Genomic DNA, 19,867 nt, shown 5'->3' with positions numbered 1-19,867 from the left:
GATCGCCGGCAGGAGGGTGCCCTGCCGGAAAGCCGGACCCCATGCTAACAGCCCCCCCGATGACCCCCCTAACCTCCCCCCAACTAACCTCTAAATTGTTGGCCGGCCGGACGAGTCTTGCTGCCGTCCAGCTGGCAGGCCCACCTCGTTGAAATGAGGTGGGCCCGGTCCATCTCCGCTAAGTCTAAGGCCTGATTGGCCCAGGCTCTAGAAGCCAACACCCAACACATTCCTTGGATATCTGTAGTGTCTCAGCAATTGTTTTAGCCAATATATGCTGATTCGCCAAAATCAGGACATGGTCAACAATTTCAGGAGTTGACACCATTTGAGGCCTCCCAGACCTTGCTGCATCTTCAATCTCAATCTCCACACTGAAAGTTTGCACACCACTTCTTCACTATGGAGTATGATGGGCATTTGTCACTCAGTGTTTGTATCATACATTTATGGATTTTCTTTGCCGTTTTCTTCTGCAGGAATAGGAACTTCATGATGGCTCGGAGTTCCACACTTGTAAATTCCACACTTTTCGTTGACATGGTCCAATCAATGATCTGAAACTGTGTCAAAACACAGCATTATGATTCTGCAAATTGGCACTTTGCAAAATAAAATAACGCTCTTCAGCTACAGTGGCAAAATAACACTCAGAATTTAGCAAGTTAATTGGGCTGAGAACTTTTCAGCATCCCCTCGTATGTAGCCTAGTATTCTATGGGCAACAGCCACTGCCTTGTCACATTGTTTCACGACTTTGAGATCCTCAGTCCCTATCATCCCAAGGTCTCTCTCCTGATCTGTGCATGCCAGTTTCTCACCCCTTAGCACATACTACTTTTCTGGATTTCTACACCCCAAGAGTGTGACACAGTGGTTAGAGCTACAGCCTTGGCACCCTGAGGTTGTGGGTTCAAACCCCACACTGTTCCTTGTGACCCTGAGCAAGTCACTTAATGCTCCATTGCCCCATGTACATTAGTCTAATTGTGAGCCCTCTGGGACAGATGGGAAAATGCTTGAGTACCCGAATGTAAACCACATGGAGGGGCATAATCAAAAGGGACGTCTAAGTCCGTTTACGTCCATTTCGCAAGTCATCCAAAGTCAAAAAGTGCCTAAGTGACATTTTCGAAAGAGACGTCCAACTTCTTTTGACTTTCGAAAATCGTCCAAATTATACGTCCTGCAGATCTGATCTAAAACATCTGTCTTTATAGTCCATTTTTGTACAAATGTCCATCCAAGTCAAAAACGTCTAGAACAAGCTCTGTTGGACTTGGGAGGGGTCTGCAAAGTGATTGACAGAACACCCAGACAGGACACCTAAATAGTGGGGTACCTTACAGGGCACTACTGTGAACTTCACAAACAGGGTGCCATGGTTTCTCCTCACTACAGCTCCCTTATAGGTGACGGTGAGCCCCACAAACACCTCCAGAATCCCCTAGACCCACTTATCTACCACCCCTATAGCCCTTATGGATGCAGGAGCCATTTATATGCCAGTACAAAAGGGTTTTGGGGATGTATAGGGGAGTGCACATGTTTCAGTAACAATGCAGTGATTACAGGAGCTTATGGGCATGGGTCCATCTCTCTATGGGTCCCAAACCCACCCCCAAGATGACTTAAGCTGCTTCTGGGCTGGACAACTAGGCTTTCCTATGCTAGGCAGCCAGGTGATGATGGTCTGGAGCTGAAATTTCAAGTTATGATTAAAATTTTTATTGGGGTGGGGGGGTGTTAGTGATCACTGGGGTAGTGTGTGGGGGTCTGTGTTATGTGTTTTCAGTGATTATCTGGTGAGTTTAGGTGGGTTTTAGTGACTTAGACCATGTTTTAGATGGTCTAAGTCAAAACGTCCAAGTTTCCTCTAGGCTCTGTTGTTTAACTTTCGGTTATACGTGTTGTACGACTAAGTCTAAGCCGGCCCACGTCCCGCCCAACTCCCGCCCTCGACACGCCTCCTGAAACGCCCCGTTTAGCTTGGACGTTGAGTGGCTCTATGAAGGCCTAAGTCGTTTAGAAATACGTCCAAAATCCGGTTTGATTATTGGCACTTGGACGTTTTAGAGAAATGTTCGTCCAAGTGCCGATTTAGGCCGGTTTTTGGACGTTTTTCTCTTTCGATTGTGAGCCCCTTAGGCTATAAGTGGTATATAAATGCCAAAAATAAATAAATCAATTTTAATGGGCATTCAACCATTCTTCTAATTTTTGTAGCAGTCCTCATGTTTTCAACTTCTCCACTGACACGATCATCATAACTGTTATTTGAATGTTTTCATGTATATCTATTAAGGTAGGTTAACAGGTTTGTCATAATGATTTTATATGATTGTTCTTATACATTGGCTGTTAAAGGGTTTCATTTGTATTGTATTGTTGTTATATAAATGTTCCTTCATGCTGCTGTTATGTTATCATTTGTATCCTGCTGACATTTATCATATTTGTTTTCCAAGTTTATTAAAATCTTACTATCCTGCACCAAGGGTTAAAAAACAATCTAAAATTATATTAACAAAATAACATCATAAAATCACATACAGCGCAAAATTGGGATTTTAAAGAAAGAACTACAATATTTAAAAATAGAAGAGATGGTAAACACATTAGGTTAGGACTTGTGTCAAGCGGGAGTTTCTATAGTTCCAATTGCCACTATTTATTTTGGTAGGCATCTGAAAAAAAGAACAGTTTTTAATTCGGTTTTAAATTTATTGATTGCTTCTATTTTCTACTGTGTTGTTTTTAATATGTATAATGTTTCTATTATTATTATTCAATTTGCTGGTCTCCAAGTTTACCTCATTGTATTTATGCTTAAATTTGGTCATTTTGCTACTGTTATGCTGTTAACAAAATTGTAAGTTTTATGATGAGCCATACACCACCTTGGGTGAATCTTTTCATAAAGGTGATGAATAAAATCTTAATAAATATAATAATCAGAGCCATACATCAATTAAAAATTTTAATCACATGAATCATATAAATTGCCCCCTCGCATTTCCTCCTATATAGTGCAATATAGAGATAGCAAATTCTCAAAACGGACACATGAGTCTGATCTGGCATAACTCTTAAATGTTCTCAATGTGGTTTTGTTCAATGTATATAGGCTTTATTCTCTCTATTTTTAGCCAGTGATATCAACATTCTAGAGGACCAGCTTGATGAGATTATAGTAGATACAGCTACCAAGCGGGATCAGTGTCCAAGGAAGATCCTTGGAGAGGTTGTCAAAGCTATGAAAATCGAGAGGGATATGCTGGTATGTATGTCTCTCATTTCATTTCCATAGTCTTAGCTTTCTTGAAAAAGAGAAATTCACCAAGACTATTTCCTAGCCTGGGCTAACCTTTGTACATGAAGTCTAGAACTCAAGAGCTAGACATGCATACTTTTGAGGGCATATTACATTTTCAAGGGTAAGACGTTCTAGATAAGTCACTTGATTGAAAGAGTTAATTTCACCTAGCCGCCAAACATACATACAATTTAATAACATACAGCCTGAAGGTCAATCAAGCTCAGTATCTTGATTCCAACAGAGAAAAGTACCTGGCAAGACCCCAAAGAGTAAAACAGATTCTATATTGCTTATCCTAGGATTAAGTAGTGGATTTCCCCAAGACATCTCAATAATGGCCTATGAACTTCTCTTACAAGAAAGTATCCAAACCTTTTTTGAACCCTGCTAACCTAACTGTATTCACTACATTCTCTAGCAACAAATTTCAGAGTTTAATTACATGTCATGTGAAGAAATATTTTCTCCAATTTGTTTTAAATCTACTACTTAGTAGACTCATCGCATTCCCCCTAGTCCTAGTATTTTTGGAAAGAGTAAACAAGCAATTCACATCTATCCATTCCACTGCACTCAGTATTTTATAGACCTCTGTTATATCACCCCTGAGCCATCTCTTCTTCAAGCTGAAGAGCCCTGTCTGCTTCAGGGAAGTCGTAACAAGTCTTATCATTTTTGTCACCCTTCTCTGTATCTTTTCTAATTACATTATATCTTTTTTGAGAAGCGACGAGCAGAATTGCACACAATATCTGAGGTGTGACCACACCATGGAGCAATACAAGGGCATTATAACATTCTCATCTTCATTTTCCATTCCTTTCAGGATAATTCCTAACATTCTGTTTGCTTTCTTAGCCATCGCTGCTGCACTGAGCTGTTGGTCTCAACGTATCCTCAACTATGACACCTAGATCCTTTTCCTGGGCAGTGACTCCTAACATGGAACCCTGTATCACCTTTTGTCAGCTTTTTCTTTCCTGAGCAGAAGGGCTCTTGGAACAAATTCCTCTGCAGAAAAAGAGCTTTTTGTAACTACTATTCTCTTATACTAATCATTTGTTTACAGATAAACATTTCTATTGTTTGCTATTCATTTGTATGAGCTCAAGATTAAATACATTTAGGCACAGTAGATATTTTCCTGTTACCTGAGACACACAGCTGAAAAAGGAAGAAACCTCTCTTTACATTTCCTAGACTAGCATGGCATTTTGCATGGCATTATTCATCTCTCCTGCTCAAAACTCCAGTTGTAAATTGCTGTAATGCTAAATTCCAGAAGGTATCTCAATCTAAATCTAGATTTACCAGTAATTAAATTTCATCAAAAGATTATAACAAGATCTTAATTTAAGAGGGAAAATCCTCAGAAGCCACGGGGCAGACACCTACACCAGAGCTATGAGAGAGAGCACAGCGCTTCAACTTCTATTGTTGGCCAAAACCCCCCGCTAGGACAAAAAAAGCTTGAAGTTCTAGAGTACTGGTAAGTCATTATGAACGGTGTAAAGGCACTGTTGAATACATTCACAAAAAGATTTCTGTAATGAATGAAACTTATCTTTAGATATGTTAAGAAGTGCTTTAAACCGCTGCTGTAGATGGCTGCTCAATCATCCGTCACTGTGCTCAAAAAACTGACAGCAAGAGAAATCCCTGCTGCCAAACTTAGCCAATGAAGGCCAACATTTCACGATCACTCAGGTCATTTCTTCAGGGTTCTGAAGTAGCGCAATCACTAGCAAATGTTTGAGATGGACACAGATGTGGGTGTGTTACAGATGCACAATATCTGTCTCATTAAAAAAGAAAAAAGCCCCTCCCCCTTCCCTGCTGATGGCCCTCCCCAACATCCCTCTGATGAAGCGGCTTCAGGAAACGACACATCTCCCCCCCCAGCGGTAGCAAAAACAGCAAGAGGGATGCCCACTCCCTCAAGTTTTACTAAAATTTTGATTCAATCACAATATCATAGTTTCAAAGCGATTTACAATTAAAGCAGGGGTCCATATTATATAAAATACAATGGAGACAAAGACATTACAAACTGGAACATAAGGGATGCGGGAAGAATTACAATAAGTATATGAAAGAGAACATAAAAGGTCAAAACATTGGAAGGGTAAGACTTTGTTAGAAAGATACATAAAGAAATCTCGTTTAGGTCTAAATAATGGAAGGATAAAAGATTCTTTTGTTTTCTTTAATAAAAACAAAAAAGAAGAAACAAGAAATTGTCATGCATAAATAAGGTCTCAAAGGCATCCTTATATAGCCAAGCATTTTAACATTCCTTTACATTTATTAAGTGATTTTTCTTCTTTAATATAAGCTGGTAACGCGTTCCATATTTTAGGAGCTGTGACTTAGCGACAGGACCACGAGCAGATTTTTATCCTCTGATCTTAAGCTTCTAGTTAGGATGTATGGGATAAGGTACCTTTCCAAGAATGTTGGTCTTAACTGTTAATATTTTGAAAGTTAATAAAGCTATTTTATCCCAGGACAAGCAGGCAGCATATTCTTAACGCATGGGTGACGTCACCGACGGAGCCCTGGTACGGACACCTTTAACTAGAAAGTTCTAGTTGGCCGCACCGCGCATGCTCTCTGCCAGGAGGGGTGGAGGCATAGACACTGGAGCCCTGAGTTTTCTTTAAGGTGGACTCCACCAGGAGAGATTCATGGGGCAATTGAGGCTTGTCAAATCCTGGGATTGGAATGACCCGGTATAAGCTATCCAGTTTGCGAGGGACCCCGGGGACAGTGAGGGGGTTCTCCCAGTTTTTATAAAAAGTTTCCCGTAGGATGTCGTGGACGGGTAACTTAAGAAATTCCTTGGGAGGTTGTTCAAAGTCTAGGGCATCGAGAAAAGCCTGGGACTTTTTAGAGTCGGACTCTAAGGGAATGGAAAGAGCCGTCGACATTTCCCTGAGGAAATTGGTGAAAGAGAACTGTTCGGGTTTTGAACTGGTATCAGCCACCGAGGGTTCCTCGTCTGTTGACGAAGCGTCTTCCTCGGTACCGTGCGGGGATTCTTCCCATAAGTCCGGGTCCCTGATGTCGGGGTGCGCACGGCGGACATCGGTGTAGAGGGCTCGGCATGGCGGGTCTTGGAGAGAGACTTGCCGGAGCGTACCGAGGCGGTACCGGGAGAGGAAGACCGGTGCCGTTCCTGGTACCGGGAAGGGTCGGTATCAGAGCGGGCCTGCACCGTAGGTTGGGAGCGATGTGGTTCAGCCAAGAGCACCGGCATGGAAGTGTTAAGCGGTACCGAGGGGGTCGACACCGATGGAATCGTGCGAGGCTCGGACCGGTCCGGTACCGGAAGGTGTGGGGCTAACATCACCGGCAACAGTTGCTGGAGTTGCTGCTGTAGCTGTTCTTGTAATTGGGCTTGGAGTATGGCCGCGATGCGGTCGTCCAGGGGAGGCACCGGTACCGCTTTTTTCTTCTTCGGTACCATAGGTGCCGCTCTACACTCCGGCGATGAGGAGGCCGATGACGAGGCACTCACCGATATCGGAGCGGAGCGTTTGCGGGGTCGGTGCGGTGCCAGGAGGACCGGCGTCGCAGCCGTGGCAGGAGGGCGCTCAAGGGAAGTGGAAGGCTTCTTAGCCGGCTTACCTGGGGCCAGCGACCCCGAAGAAGGATCCGGCGTCGTCGAAGTAGTTGGTGCCGACTTTTGAGGTGCCGTCGACGTCGCGGCAGATTCCATGGCAGATCCGGTACTGAAAAGAATATTTTGCTGGATCTGCCTATTTTTCAAAGTGCGCTTTTTAAGGTTAGCACAGCGGGTGCAGGTGTCAGCCTGATGCTCCGGACCCAAGCACTGCAGGCACCAATTGTGCGGGTCGGTGAGAGAGATCGGGCGTGCACACCGCTGGCACTTCTTAAAGCCCGGTTGAGGGGGCATGAAGGGAAACACGGCCTCCGCAAAATCGAAGCCAGAGGCCTGTATGGTGGTAACAGGCCCCGCCGGGGCCGGCCTGAAAAAATAAAGAAAACTCAATGATTTTTTTTTTTTTTTTAAATAAAAGTAAAGTAATCCGAAGGGAAAAAATAGAAGAAAAACGAAAAATTACGTGAGCGGGAAGGCAGAAACTGATTTTTTCAACGGCCGTTGAAAACACATGCGTCTTCTTCGCTCCGCGGAAACGAAGAAACTGGGGACCACGCACTCCTCTGTCGGGCGGGAAGGCACTCGCGCATGCGCGGTGCGGCCAACTAGAACTTTCTAGTTAAAGGTGTCCGTACCGGAGCTCCGTCGGTGACGTCACCCATGCGTTAAGAATATCTGCCTGCTGTCCCTGGATAACACCTGTTACGGTAAGTAACTGTGCTTTATAGGAAATTCTATGGGTAACCAGTGAGCTTTTTTAAGGAGAAGGGTTACATGATCAATTTTTTTTTTGCTGTTCGTGATAATTTTGATAGCAGTATTATCCCAGGACAAGCAGGCATGATATTCTTACATGTGGGTGACGTCATCTACGGAGCCCCAGCGCGGACAGCTTTTCAAGCAAACTTGATTGAAGTTTCAAGTTTGCTATGCTGCACCACGCATGTGCATGCCTTCTTGCCCACTAGAGGACGCATCCCCACCTCGTGGTCCTCAGTTCAGTCTTTTCCGCGGAGCCAGAAGCCCTGTGGAATTTGTGCTCTTCTATTTTAGCCTTCTGACACCGCGGCTGAGTGTTTCTTCTCGGTCGCTGTGCTTACTTTGTTTTTTTATTTGTTTGTGTTTAGGTTTTCGTAAAAAAAAAAAAAAAGATTTTTCGTTCGGCTCCGGGGGCTCCCGGTAGCCGCGGCCGCGGGACCTCGTTCGTTCCCGGCCGTTTTTTGTGTCCATGTTCCGTCCCTTGACGGGCTTTAAAAAGTGCACCCGGTGCGATCGACTCCTTTCGATCATCGATCCCCACCGGTGGTGCTTACTTTGTCTGGGTCCTGAGCACCCAACCGACTCCTGCACTCGGTGCTCTACTTTTCAGCAAAGGGCCCTCCGCCGCCGTCGCGCTCGTATGGCAGAACTCTTTGCTGTGAACCCCGTGGCGGGGAAGGCCTTGACGTCGGCCTCTGCTTCGGCCCTGGCCTCGACTCCCTCGACCTCGCCCCGACAGCCCGCTTCATCGAAGCCTGTGTCCTCGACCCCGAAGTCGACGACGGGTAAGTCCTCACTTCCTTCTTCTGTTCCAGCCTCGAAGAAGCCATCCTCGGGCTCATCGACGGGGGCGGGTGGGTCGTCCTCGGCCCCGCCCCGAGCATCGAAGTCGGGTGCCCCACGGGAATACTCGAGACCGAGGTCGCCCTCAAGGGAGCACCCGCCGGCCCCGGATCTACCAGCCATGATGGCGGTGCCGGCTTTTCAGGACTTACTCCGTGCGCTCATTACCTCGGAGCTGTCCGGTGCCCTCGCGCACCTCCAGCTGCCTTCGGCTGCCCCGGCGTCGGCTGCCTCGGTCTCGGTACCCTCGACTTCGGCCCCCGGGGGGGCTTCGGCCTCGGCCCCGACCTTGCCCTCGACCTCGGTTGACCAGCCTGAGCAGAGCGTGCGGCCTCGGGACAAGGTGCGGAGGGTTTGGAGGATCTCTTCCTCTTCGTCCTCGTCGAGGTCCTCCCGGGGCTCCTCGCCCTCGGGTCAGCCTCGGGCGAAGCGTCGGTCGAGGAAGCCCAAACGTCAACGGGCCTCTCCTCGACGACGCGGTCGCTCCTCGCCGACCGGGGCAGAGAACCTACGGGTCTCCGAGCTCCGCCTCGATAATCTGAGGCTTTTCCGTTCCTCCGAGGTTGAGTGCTCGAGGGACTCTTCGCCGAGACGGAAGGGGCGTGCCTCGGTGCCCCATACCCCGGGGACTTCCCGCAGGGGTTCCTCGGGGCATGGGCGGTCCCCGACCCCGTCGAGGTCGCTTGGTGCGGCTTCTTGGGGTTCGGGGTCTGGCACGGGTAAGGAACCTCGTTACTCCCGTGAGGCCTCCCCTTCCTTCTTGGTGACGAGGGCTTCTCGATCTCCCTCTCCGCCTTCGAAGCCCTCCTCCTTTTCAAGATTTGTGCTTGATATGGGGAGGGCTTTGGACCTTGATCTGGCGTCAGGGTCGCAATACACGAAGGAATTTTTGGAGGAGCAGGATTTGCCCTCTCCCCCCAGGGAGACTCCTCGGCTGCCTCTCAACAAGGTTCTCCACCAGACCTTCCTGAGGAACTTGGACTCCCCTCTTACAGTCACAGCGGTTCCATCAAAGATGGAGTCTAAGTACCGCACAGTCCCTTGCAAGGGCTTCGATAAAGCGCAGCTGTCCCACCAGTCGTTGCTGGTGGAGTCGGCGTTGAAGTCTCAGCCTTCTAGGGTCTCTGCTGCGGTCCCCCCCGGGCGGGAGGGACGGACCCTGGACAAGTTTGGTCGTCGCCTCTATTCCAACTCCATGATGGCTGCCAGGGTCCTTAATTACGCATTCACCTTCTCATCCTATTTAAGGCAGATGGTGAAGGCGTTGCCCAGGTATTATGGGGTCATGCCGGATTCCCATAAGGGGGATTTTGGTACCTTTATGGCCAATTTGTCTCAGCTGCGTCTCTACCTTTTTCACGCAGTTTACGATGCGTTTGAGTTGGTCTCTCGTGTATCCGCTTTTGCGGTGGCGATGCGCCGTCTCGCATGGCTTCGTACCCTGGATATGGACCCGAACTTGCAAGAACGTCTGGCCAATCTTCCATGTGTTGGCTCCGAGTTGTTCGATGAGTCCTTGGAGGCGGCGACCAAACGCTTGTCTGAACATGAGCGCTCTATCGCCTCATTGGTCCGTCCTAAATCCCGGGCCCCGCCGCAGAAGCCATTTAGACCTCCTCCGCGGCAATACCCGCAGAAGTTGACGCTGGCTTTCTCGAGGCCTCCGCCCCGGCGTCCCCCTCAGCAGGGCAGAGCGTCCCAACCAAAGCCTCAGGCGCAAGGGGCGTCTAAACCGGCTCCGTCTTTTTGACGTGATGCGCAGTTGGGGGCGGGCCCCCTCCGCACTGTCGAAGGACCCCCTTCCTATCGGGGGCCGATTGCAGGCATTTCTTCCAGCCTGGGCCGAGATCACGTCGGACGCTTGGGTGCTCCGGATCATCTCCGAGGGTTACTCGCTAAACTTCTTAGCCATGCCGCCAGAACATCCGCCGGGGGCTTCTCTTGGCTGTCGAGACCAGCTTCCTCTTCTCCTGTCGGAAGCCAGGTCCTTGTTGAGCCTTCGGGCGGTGGAGCCCGTGCCCCCGAACCAAAGGGGACGGGGGTTTTACTCCCGTTACTTTTTGGTCCCAAAGAAGACAGGGGACTTACGCCCCATTCTGGACCTCCGGAGGCTCAACAAGTTCCTTGTCCGGGAGAAGTTCCGTATGTTGTCCCTTCCAGTCCTGTACCCTCTGTTAGAATCGGGGGACTGGATGTGCTCCCTGGACCTGAAGGAAGCATATACTCATGTTCCGGTGCATCCCGCCTTCCGCAAGTTTCTCAGGTTCCAGGTGGGGGAGTTGCACCTCCAGTATCGGGTCCTCCCCTTTGGACTGGCTTCGTCCCCTCGAGTCTTCACGAAGTGTATGGTGGTGGTCGCGGCAGCCCTGAGATCTCGGGGGCTGCAGGTGTTTCCCTACCTGGACGATTGGCTGATCAAGGCGTCCTCCAAGGAAGGGGTTATTTCAGCGACCCGACAGACTATCATCTTCCTTCAATGTCTGGGGTTCGAAGTGAACTTCCCCAAGTCTCAGTTGTGCCCGACTCAATCCCTTCAGTTTATCGGGGCCGTGCTGGACACGGTTCGCCTCCGTTCGTTCCTCCCCCCGCCACGGTTGGAGGTCCTGCTTTGATTGAGTCGCCAGGTTTCGTTGCTGCCCTCAGTTTCGGCGCAGCGCATGATGGTTCTGCTCGGCAACATGGCGTCAACGGTCCATGTCACTCCGTTCGCCCGTTTGCACCTGAGGCTTCCTCAGTTGACCTTGGCCTCCCAGTGGCGTCAGGATCGGGACCCAGTCTCCTCCCCTATAACTGTGACTCCTTCCTTGAGACTCTCGCTCCGTTGGTGGACCAACTCTTCCAATCTTTCCGGGGGTTTGCTCTTTCTCGTTCCTCCGCATCGCAAGTTCCTGACCACGGACTCTTCGGAGTACGCGTGGGGAGCTCATCTGGACGGTCTGCGGACTCAAGGTCTATGGTCGGCAGAGGACCGGAGTTGTCACATCAATGTTTTAGAACTTCGTGCCATTTTTCTGGCTGCTCGAGCGTTCTGCCACCTGCTGCACGATCAGGTAGTCCTTGTGCAGACGGACAATCAGGTGGCCATATATTATGTGAACAAACAAGGGGGAACGGGCTCTTGGTCCCTGTGCCGAGAAGCCCTGCGCCTTTGGGAATGGGCGGTCTCCCAGAACATCTTCCTGCGGGCGGTTTACATTCAGGGAGAGAAGAATTGTCTGGCCGACAAACTCAGTCGTCTTCTCCAGCCGCACGAGTGGTCGCTAAACTCCCGAGTTCTGCGCGAGGTCTTCGACCGCTGGGGGACTCCTCAGGTGGATCTGTTTGCCTCCCCAGAGACTCGCAAACTGCCCCTCTATTGTTCTCGGATGTACTCCCCGGACCGTCTCGAGGCCGACGCCTTTCTTCTCGACTGGGGAGGGAGGTTCCTTTATGCATTTCCTCCTTTCCCTCTGATCTTGAGGACGTTGGTTTATCTCAAGGCGTCCAGAGCCACTATGATTCTCATTGCGCCTCGTTGGCCTCGTCAGCACTGGTTCTCCCTGCTCCTTCAACTCAGTGTCAGGGAGCCTCTGCTTCTGCCTGTCTTTCCCTCTCTGCTGTCTCAGAGTCGGGGTTCGCTGTTGCATCCCAATCTTCAGTCTTTACATCTGACGGCTTGGTTCCTTTCCCCATGACTTCACAGGTTTCTCAGTCTGTGAGGGAGGTTCTGGAAGCCTCGCGCAAGGTCTCGACTAGGCTTTGTTATTCTCAGAAGTGGACCAGATTTTCTTCCTGGTGTTCCTCGATTCATCTGGATCCGAGTTCGGTTCCGGTGTCTTCGGTTCTGGAATATTTGTTGCATTTGTCCAAGTCTGGGCTGAAGACGACTTCCATTAGGGTGCATCTCAGTGCGATTGCTGCTTTCCATCGGCATCTCGAGGGTCGATCTCTCTCTCTTCATCCTCTGGTGATTCGTTTCATGAGGGGTCTAGTGAATGTTAATCCTCCTTTGAAACCTCCTCCTGTAGTTTGGGATCTTAATGTGGTTTTGGCTCAACTGATGAAGCCTCCCTTCGAGCCTATTGACAAATCTCATCTTAAGTTTCTCACTTGGAAGGTGATCTTTTTGCTTGCGCTCATGTCCGCTCGTCGTATTAGCGAGCTGCAGGCGTTGGTTGCGGACCCGCCCTTTACTGTATTCCATCATGACAAGGTGGTTCTTCGCACCCATCCTAAATTTTTACCTAAGGTTGTGTCTGATTTCCACCTCAATCAGTCCATTGTTCTTCCGGTGTTTTTTCCGAAGCCCCACTCTCATCCTGGGGAGGCGGCGCTTTACACGCTTGACTGTAAGAGAGCGTTGGCCTTTTATCTTCAACGCACCAAGTCTCATCGGAAGGTTCCTCAATTATTTTTGTCCTTTGATCCTAATCGGTTGGGACGTCCTGTTTCCAAGCGCACCTTGTCCAACTGGTTGGCTGCTTGTATTTCTTTTTGCTACGCTCAGGCTGGTCTCGCGCTTCATGGTCGGGTCACGGGTCATAAGGTCCGAGCGATGGCAGCTTCTGTGGCGTTCCTCCGGTCTACTCCGGTGGAGGATATCTGCAAGGCTGCCACTTGGTCTTCGGTTCATACTTTCACCTCCCACTACTGTCTGGATACGTTATCCAGGAGTGACGGCCGGTTTGGCCAGTCAGTTTTGCGTAATCTGTTTTCCTAAATTGCCATCCTCCCACCTGCCCTTTTTTGGTTGGCTTGGAGGTCACCCACATGTGAGAATATCATGCCTGCTTGTCCTGGGATAAAGCACAGTTACTTACCGTAACAGGTGTTATCCAGGGACAGCAGGCATATATTCTCACAACCCGCCCTCCTCCCCGGGGATGGCTTCTTTGCTGGCTATGGAACTGAGGACCACGAGGTGGGGATGCGCCCTCTAGTGGGCAAGAAGGCATGCACATGCGTGGTGCAGCATAGCAAAGTTGAAACTTCAATCAAGTTTGCTTGAAAAGCTGTCCGCGCTGGGGCTCCGTAGATGACGTCACCCACATGTGAGAATATATGCCTGCTGTCCCTGGATAACACCTGTTACGGTAAGTAACTGTGCTTTCTGTGTTGTTTGTAATCATTGGAGTTCTTTTAAAGTGATTCCTTTGTACAATGAGTTGCAATAATCCAGTTTTGATATGACCAATGAATGTATGAGGCAACATCACCACCCCGCGGCTGCGAAAACACAGCTGCCCACTCCCTCCTGCCATACCAATTCCCCATCCCCCGCGAGAAGAAATTGGAATGGGGGATGCCCGCTACCTCCTACCATGCTGCTTCCCCGCTTGAGAAAAAATCGACAGGAGGGTCCCCCTGCCAGGTGCCACATCCCCTCAAACCATCCCATCCCATCCCCTCCTCCAGCTCCGAGACTCGCCTATCCAAAATGGCGGGCCTTCTCCTCCTCGGTGCATCCTGTGATGCATGGGAAGGGGCCTAAGGTTCTGATTAGCTCAGACACCTAAGGCCCCTCCCATACCTGCAACATTGGTGCAGTTTCTTCTGCATATACCAGAGGTGTCAAAGTCCCTCCTCGAGGGCTGCAATCCAGTCAGGTTTTCAGGATTTCCCCAATGAATATGCATGAGATCTATTAGCATACCATGAAAGCAGTGCATGCAAATAGATCTCATGCATATTCATTGGGGAAATCCTGAAAACCCGACTGGATTGCGGCCCTCGAGGAGGGACTTTGACACCCCTGGCGTATACTGTTATTTTTAAAAGATATAGGCATCTGTGTCTTTATTAGAGAGTGCCTAAGTAGATGCCTAGGTGCCCCATATAAAATTATAACCTCCTTTATGCCCGTGTTTTCTTCCATAGGATGTATACAAACCTGTCGTGAATCCACAAGAACTAAGGCTTGATCCTGCCCAAAGTGAGTATGTTCAGAAATTTGATCTTGTAAATGCACCTTTGATACTGATTGTGCTTAATTAATTATATGGTTATTTTGCTGGTTAGCCTTTCAAAAATAGGTTCAAGCGTAGTAGTGGATGTTTAACCACAAAATAAATAAGATTAAAAAGCTGAAGGTCTTGAATAAAAGAGCATCATACAATCACAGAACAAGTTACTGGAGTCACAGGAGGAGGGAGCCACTTGTGTTTTAGTAATATGTTTTTTTTGTGATATGTCCTTGTGAAAAGTCATCTTCAAGTTTCAAGTTTAATAGTTTTTTTGATTAATCGCTTAATCATACTTCTAAGCGATGAACAGTTTAAAATTACATATTGATGGGAAACAATACAATACAAAACAAAATTTATATAATGACCAGGGATTGAAATTTAACTTAACATACTCATAACATTGGGTAAATAGGGAAGGGAAGTGAAATACAAATCAACATAGTAAAGTAGAAACAAAAAGGGAAAGATACAGAAGGTAAACAAAATAACAATTAAAATATTATAAGATAAAATTTGTTGGGGCTATGGAGTATTAAAATTAGTTTTCAAAGGCATCTTTGAAAAGAAATGTTTTTAAATTACTTTTAAATTTTCCAAGTTCACGTTCTTCCCTTAAAAACATTGGGAGGGCATTCCAAGTCTGTGGTGTGGTAACCGAAAAAATAAATTGCCGTCTTGTATTAATAACCTTCAGCGAAGGAATAGTCAATAAATTCTGTTCATTAGATCTCAAAACTCTATTTGGAGAGTATGGAATTAATAATTTGTATATAAATGCTGGGGTTTTATTACAAAGAGATTTGAAAGTCAGTAAACAAAGCTTATATGTAATTCGATGGATAACTGGAAGCCAGTGTGCATTTTTAAGAAGCGGTGTTACGTGGTCAAACTTTCGGGATTTGGTTATAAGCTTAATGGAAGCATTTTGGATGATTTGAAGACGCTTTATTTCATTCAACGCAATTCCCTTGAAGAGAGAATTACAATAATCGATCTTAGAAATCACCAAAGAGTGAATAAGAATATTGAGTGATTTTGAACATAGAAATTTAGAAATAGATCGAATTTTACGTAATCTATAAAAGGTAGTTTTAATAATGTTACTGATGTAATCATGAAAATTCAATTTATTATCAAAAATCACCCATAAAATTTTTAAATTATTAACTAATTGCAGGGGGACGTTTTTTATAGAAATTGGGGTAACAAGAGAAAAGCTATCTTTCCATGGGAAAAGCATCACATTAGTTTTTTTTATGTTAAGCGCCAGTCTGTTTGTATCCAGCCAATGATAAACTTGGTCAAGTTTCTCATTAATCGCTAAGATTTCAGAGGTATCATTAGTGTTTAATGAATGTAAGAGCTAGATATCATCAGCATAGGCAAAAACTTGGAAACCCACAGATTGGCATAAAGTCATTAGAGGGGCGAGAAAGATATTGAATAATAAGGGGGAAAGAATAGACCCTTGGGGGACCCCATGTGTGGTCTGTGAGGATTTAGAAGTTGACTCTTTGAAAAGAACAGTAGAGATATGATACAAACCAAGAAAGAACTTGGTCTGTAATCCCAATAGATTGAAGTCTGTCAAGAAGAAGTTGATGATCGATCGTATCAAATGCTGCTGAAAGATCAATGGAAATTAACAGTATCGATTGATGATGATCTAAAAAATATTGAATAGAAGTGGTCATGCCAATCAATGAGTGTTCAGTGCTATGGTGGTGTCTAAAACCAGTTTGGTTAGGATGTAGAACGTTGTTTTTTTCCACAAACTCTGAAATTTGATTAAAAACTGTCAATTTTGCCAGAAAAGGAATGTTTGCTATTGGTCTTTAGTTAGATGGATCTTCAAAACCGATGTTTTTATCTTTGATAATAGGACGAATGATTGATTTTTTTCCAGGCCATGGGTACAGTGTTTTGACTTAGGCTTTCTGTAATTAGTGTATGAATGAAAGGTCCAAAAATGTCAAAATAGTGCTTAAGAATGAACGGCGGAATTAAATCAGCTTTAGAGCCTTAAATATTGAGAGATTTAAGAGTGGATTCAATTTCTTTTTGACTTGGTATTTTAAATCTTGAACATTTTGAAAGTAGTGATTCTGAAATAGATTGCTCATGATCATTTATTATATGTTGATTAACTGTAAAAGTTTTCCTAATTTTGTTGATTTTTCCAACGAAATGATCAGCAAGTTCTTGAGCAGTGGGGATGGAGCCAGTCAGTTCTGATTGTTGTTTATTATTTGGAATTGTTATTTTATTTAAAATTGCATAAAGGGCCGATGGGTTTTTAGCTTTCAATATTTTATCAGAGTAGAATTTCATTTTTGTTTGGTTTATTTTTGCTTTATAGAATTTAGATTGCTCATTGAATATTTGTAGGTTAGTTTGAGTTTTATCTTTCCTCCACTCCATCTTCCATCTATCCAAAGACTACAACCACCATGGGCTGCAGCAGTGCAAGTGTTCTCATGCCACTTTGCCAGTGTGTCACCCTGCACCAGAAGGACTCCCTCTAAACGTGGAAGATTAATTCACATTTTACAACTATGCTAGTACTTATCAAACATTAAGCATGGAACCCATTGGAGGTCTGTAGAGGGTTTGCCTAGATCGCAACCCCAAATATGGGTTTTGAAATCATTTGGTGCCACAGCACACAGTTTGGGAAGTTTTGGCCTATGCAGTCTTTGATCCTTCTGCTGATTAGCCAGAGCAGTGCCAGGTAGTGCCAAACTGTGACGGTTGGTTTATGTGTACTTGAGAACTGCAACTCATTTCACATAGCAGGACTGTCAACAGTGACATGAGAATGCTTGGACACAAAAGGTTTTGGCCAATTCCCTTAAGCTATCCAGTCTCTCACAGTAGTAAGCATCTGTAAAGGCAAACCTGAGCTTTGTAATAAAAGGAAATCATTTCGGAGGAGTTGATTGGAGGACACAGTTTGCTATATTTGGTGTTCACTTGTGTGCTGAAAGAGACTATTTCACCTCGCTCTTGTGCCACATAGGTATAAAAGTTCAGAACTGATCCATGAGTTGGTTCTATAGGTTTCATGGAGGAGGGGAAAAAGTTGTGAAAAATCCTGGCAGCACTCACTTCTCAGGGCAAATGTGAGTAGTAAATGTTTATGAGGCAGCACTAAGTCCTAAAAAGAATAGGAATAGTCCAGGTGACTTTACAACTAGCCAGGTCTAGAATTGCAGCCCAGAGCAAAAGCCTCTGTTGTCCCAGGCATGTTCAGTGTGTACTCTACAAAGGTATGTAGTATTATAATCTTGGTTTTATTTTCCATTCCTTTATGAATAATTCTTAACATTGTATTAACTTTTTGACTGCTGCCACACACTGAGCTGATGATTCCAATATCCTTTTCTTGGGTGGTGTCTCCTAATGCTGAATTTAACATTATTTTCCCCCTACCTATGTCATGTTGCACTTGTTCATGTAAAATAAATACAAAAATCCGTATTGTTGCCAAAATTAATTACCTATCGTAAACACCCAATTGACAAACTAATATTTGCTAAGACAGCCTAATGAGAAAAACCTGTGCTAACACCTACCAATTGAGCAAAAATACATTTGCATAAATGCCCAAAACTTGGCCACAACAAACAAAAAGTGATAGCAAATAGCAGAAATGTTACAAAAAATAGACAAATGAAAAAAGCTCCAATAGTACTTATCTCAAAGTGACACAATAGTGTCGTTTCGAAGGTTCCACACGTGACTAAAAACATGCATTTGTAATCCAAATGGAGCCAAGGAGCAAGTCATAGTCTTCCCCCTTCAACAAGAGCCTTATTTTTCTGAATTTTGCTGCTTCAGGAAAGAAGGAAGAAGGACTGTCTGTGTGGTGTTTCCATCTTCCTTATTTCCTGAAGCAGGAAAATTCAGCAAAATAAGGCTCTTATTGAAGCAGGAAGATTGTGACTTGCTCCTTGGCTGCAATTCTCAGATACTACAGACAGTTTTAGCGACAGATTACAGTTCACTTAACAGCAGCAGTTTCGTGTTTGAGTTCTTTTAGTACCCTGGGATGTATACCATCCGGGCCAAGTGATTTATCACTTTTTAACTTGTCAGTTTAGCTTAGTACATCTTCCAGATTCACTGAGATTTCTTTCAGTTCCTCCATATCATCACCCTTGAAAACCATTTCCAGTTCAGGTAGATCTCTTACATCTTCTTCCATAAAGACCGAAGCAAAGAATTCATTCAGTCTCTCCGCTCTGACCTTATCTTACCTGAGTGCCCCATTTGGTCCTTGATCATCCAGCGTTCCCACGGATTCTCCATCACAGGTTTTCTGCCTCTGATATACCTACAAATATTTTTATGAGTTTTTGCCTCTTTGCCAATTTTCTCTTAATGTTCCAGTTTTCCACCACTCTCTGGGTGAAAAAGAATTTCCTTACATTTGTACGGAATCTATCCCCTTTTAACTTTAGAGAGTGCCCTCTCGTTCTCCCTACCTTGGAGAGGGTGAACAGCCTGTCTTTATCTACTAAGTCTATTCCCTTTATCTACTAAGTCTAGTCCCCTCTCAGTCTCCTCTTTTCAAGGGAGAAGAGGCTCAGTTTCTCTAATCTCTCGCTGTATGACAATTCCTCCAGCCCCTTAACCATTTTAGTCATTCTTCTCTGGACCCTTTCACGTAATACCGTGTCCTTCTTCAAGTACGGTGACCAGTGCTGGACGCAGTATTCCAGGTGGAGTCACACCATGGCCCGGTACAGTGGCATGACAACCTTCTCCGATCTGTTTGTGATCCCCCTTCTTAATCATTCCAAGATTCTGTTCGCCCTTTTTGCCTCCACCGCGCATTGCGCGTGCAGCTTCATCGACTTGTCGACCAGTACTCCCAAGTCTCTTTCCTGGGGGGTCTCTCCGAGTACTGCATCATACATCCTGTATTCATGTACAAGATTTTTGTTACCAACATGCATCACCTTACACTTATCCACATTAAACTTCATTTGCCATGTCGTGGCCCATTTCTCGAGCATGTTTATGTCCTGTTGCAGGTCTTCGCAATCCTCCTGCGTCTTCATTACTCTGAATAACTTCATATCGTCTGCAAATTTAATCACCTCGCTTGTCGTTCCAATTTTCATATAGCAGAAAAAGAGAGCTGGATGTATGGTGGCTGTTTAGAGATGGAAGAGCCAATGTGATTCCCAGCCCCTGCCTGCAGAAGGGGAGAGCCAAATATATGGCAGTACAATAGAGAATAAAAAACTGGAAGAGTTCTCAACCACAGTCAACAAAAGAGGGGAGGGCCTGCAAGGTCAGAGGGGAGAAGAAGGGAGTGGAGGGGCTGCCTCTCCCATATTTGCTTCATCTCACTACTTGTGCAATCAC

At 46.0% G+C, this 19,867-nt stretch overlaps 1 protein-coding gene across 2 annotated transcripts in view; it reads left to right on the top strand.

The window, feature by feature from the left end:
• The window catches only part of NSL1 (NSL1 component of MIS12 kinetochore complex), a 51,683-nt gene that overhangs the window by 14,795 nt on the left and 17,021 nt on the right, over window positions 1–19,867 (top strand). For both annotated transcript variants that reach the window (XR_004538838.1, XM_033938470.1), the window contains exons 3-4: window positions 3,150–3,280; window positions 14,403–14,457. Coding sequence is in view for 1 of the 2 variants with exons in the window: in XM_033938470.1 (XP_033794361.1) it covers window positions 3,150–3,280; window positions 14,403–14,457 (186 nt within the window). In the remaining variant the exon portion in view is untranslated. The remainder of the gene's footprint in view (window positions 1–3,149; window positions 3,281–14,402; window positions 14,458–19,867) is intronic.

This window comes from Geotrypetes seraphini, chromosome 3 (genome assembly GCF_902459505.1).
Source record: "Geotrypetes seraphini chromosome 3, aGeoSer1.1, whole genome shotgun sequence".
Classification (NCBI taxonomy): domain Eukaryota; kingdom Metazoa; phylum Chordata; class Amphibia; order Gymnophiona; family Dermophiidae; genus Geotrypetes; species Geotrypetes seraphini.
Note: the sequence above shows the minus strand (reverse complement) of the source record. Positions and strands in the feature narration are given on the sequence as shown.